The 1,097-nt window shown below is 32.5% G+C and overlaps 1 protein-coding gene across 1 annotated transcript in view; it reads left to right on the forward strand.

The window, feature by feature from the left end:
• Positions 1–615, forward strand: part of LOC106101882 (diacylglycerol kinase 1) — a 60,190-nt gene extending 59,575 nt beyond the window's left edge. Inside the window, exons 23-24 of the mRNA XM_013281236.1 lie at positions 4–79; positions 497–615. Of these exons, the coding sequence (XP_013136690.1) occupies positions 4–79; positions 497–589 (169 nt within the window). The 3' untranslated portion in view covers positions 590–615. The remainder of the gene's footprint in view (positions 1–3; positions 80–496) is intronic.
• Positions 616–1,097: the final 482 nt, after the last annotated feature.

The following is a 1,097-nucleotide window of genomic DNA, read 5'->3' on the forward strand; positions in this document are numbered from 1 at the left end:
CAGCTCCATTACAATAACCACCAAAAGAACGTTCCCGATGCAAATAGACGGGGAGCCGTGGATGCAGCCGCCCTGCAAGGTCACACACACATTACACATCACACATACATACATCTTTAACAAATAAAGCACTAATTACCACATTCACAAACACTAACTGGTATTTTAGTGTTGATTTAGTTTCCTACCTTTCCCCGCAACTCCGTTCGTGCAAAATAAAAATTGAGTGGCCTATGTGTTCTACATCTATGCCAAGTTTCATCTAGATCTGCTCAGTCGTTCAGGCTACAAACTAACAAACATCCATCTAAACTCTCTCGTTTATATTATATAGTAAAACATAGAAGGGGCCAATGAGTACCGGATCGCCTAATTTTAGGTTGATCCAACAAATTGATTTGTGAAATCTACACTAAGGGAACTTAGTGGACAGTTAACATCTCCGAGAGCGGCCTCAAAACCCATTAGGACATCAAAATATAAATTTACCTTACAGATTACAATAACCCACAAGAACCAAGTGCCGATGCTGATGGGCCCCGCGCCGGAGAAAGGCCGCGGCTTCTTCAAGTTATTTGCGCATTGCTAGCCTCAGCCCATTCCATTGTATTTAGTTATAACCATAATTAGTATAGATCTTTAACTTTTTTTTGTATGAAAATGACAGATGTGACATAACCTCAAAATTACAGACTCATTAAATTCAACGTAATAATATTTGTATGTTAGTTATAAAATTATTGAAGACAATTATAGGAAATTCCAACATGAAATTGCATAAATTTAGTAAAAACCTTCAAAACATTTTTTTAGTATTTGAAGGTTACCTTTTTTGACTTTAAAATTATAAAATTTTTGGACTCAAATTGAAAATTGACGATGACGAATTAAAAATGATTACATTATTGAATTATAAAAAATGTTTTGTAGATATCTTAACCGTAATAATTAATAGCATTGGTTGATTTATTTTGTTATAATAAAATAAATGGTTAGATTTATTAATTTAAATAATTAGCTCAGAAAAAACATTGTATAAAGAATATTATGATAAATTATTTTAATTCGCGTACTCTTAGCAAATTTATTTATTTTTA

This window comes from Papilio polytes, unplaced genomic scaffold (assembly GCF_000836215.1).
Source record: "Papilio polytes unplaced genomic scaffold, Ppol_1.0 DF823935.1, whole genome shotgun sequence".
Taxonomy (NCBI): domain Eukaryota; kingdom Metazoa; phylum Arthropoda; class Insecta; order Lepidoptera; family Papilionidae; genus Papilio; species Papilio polytes.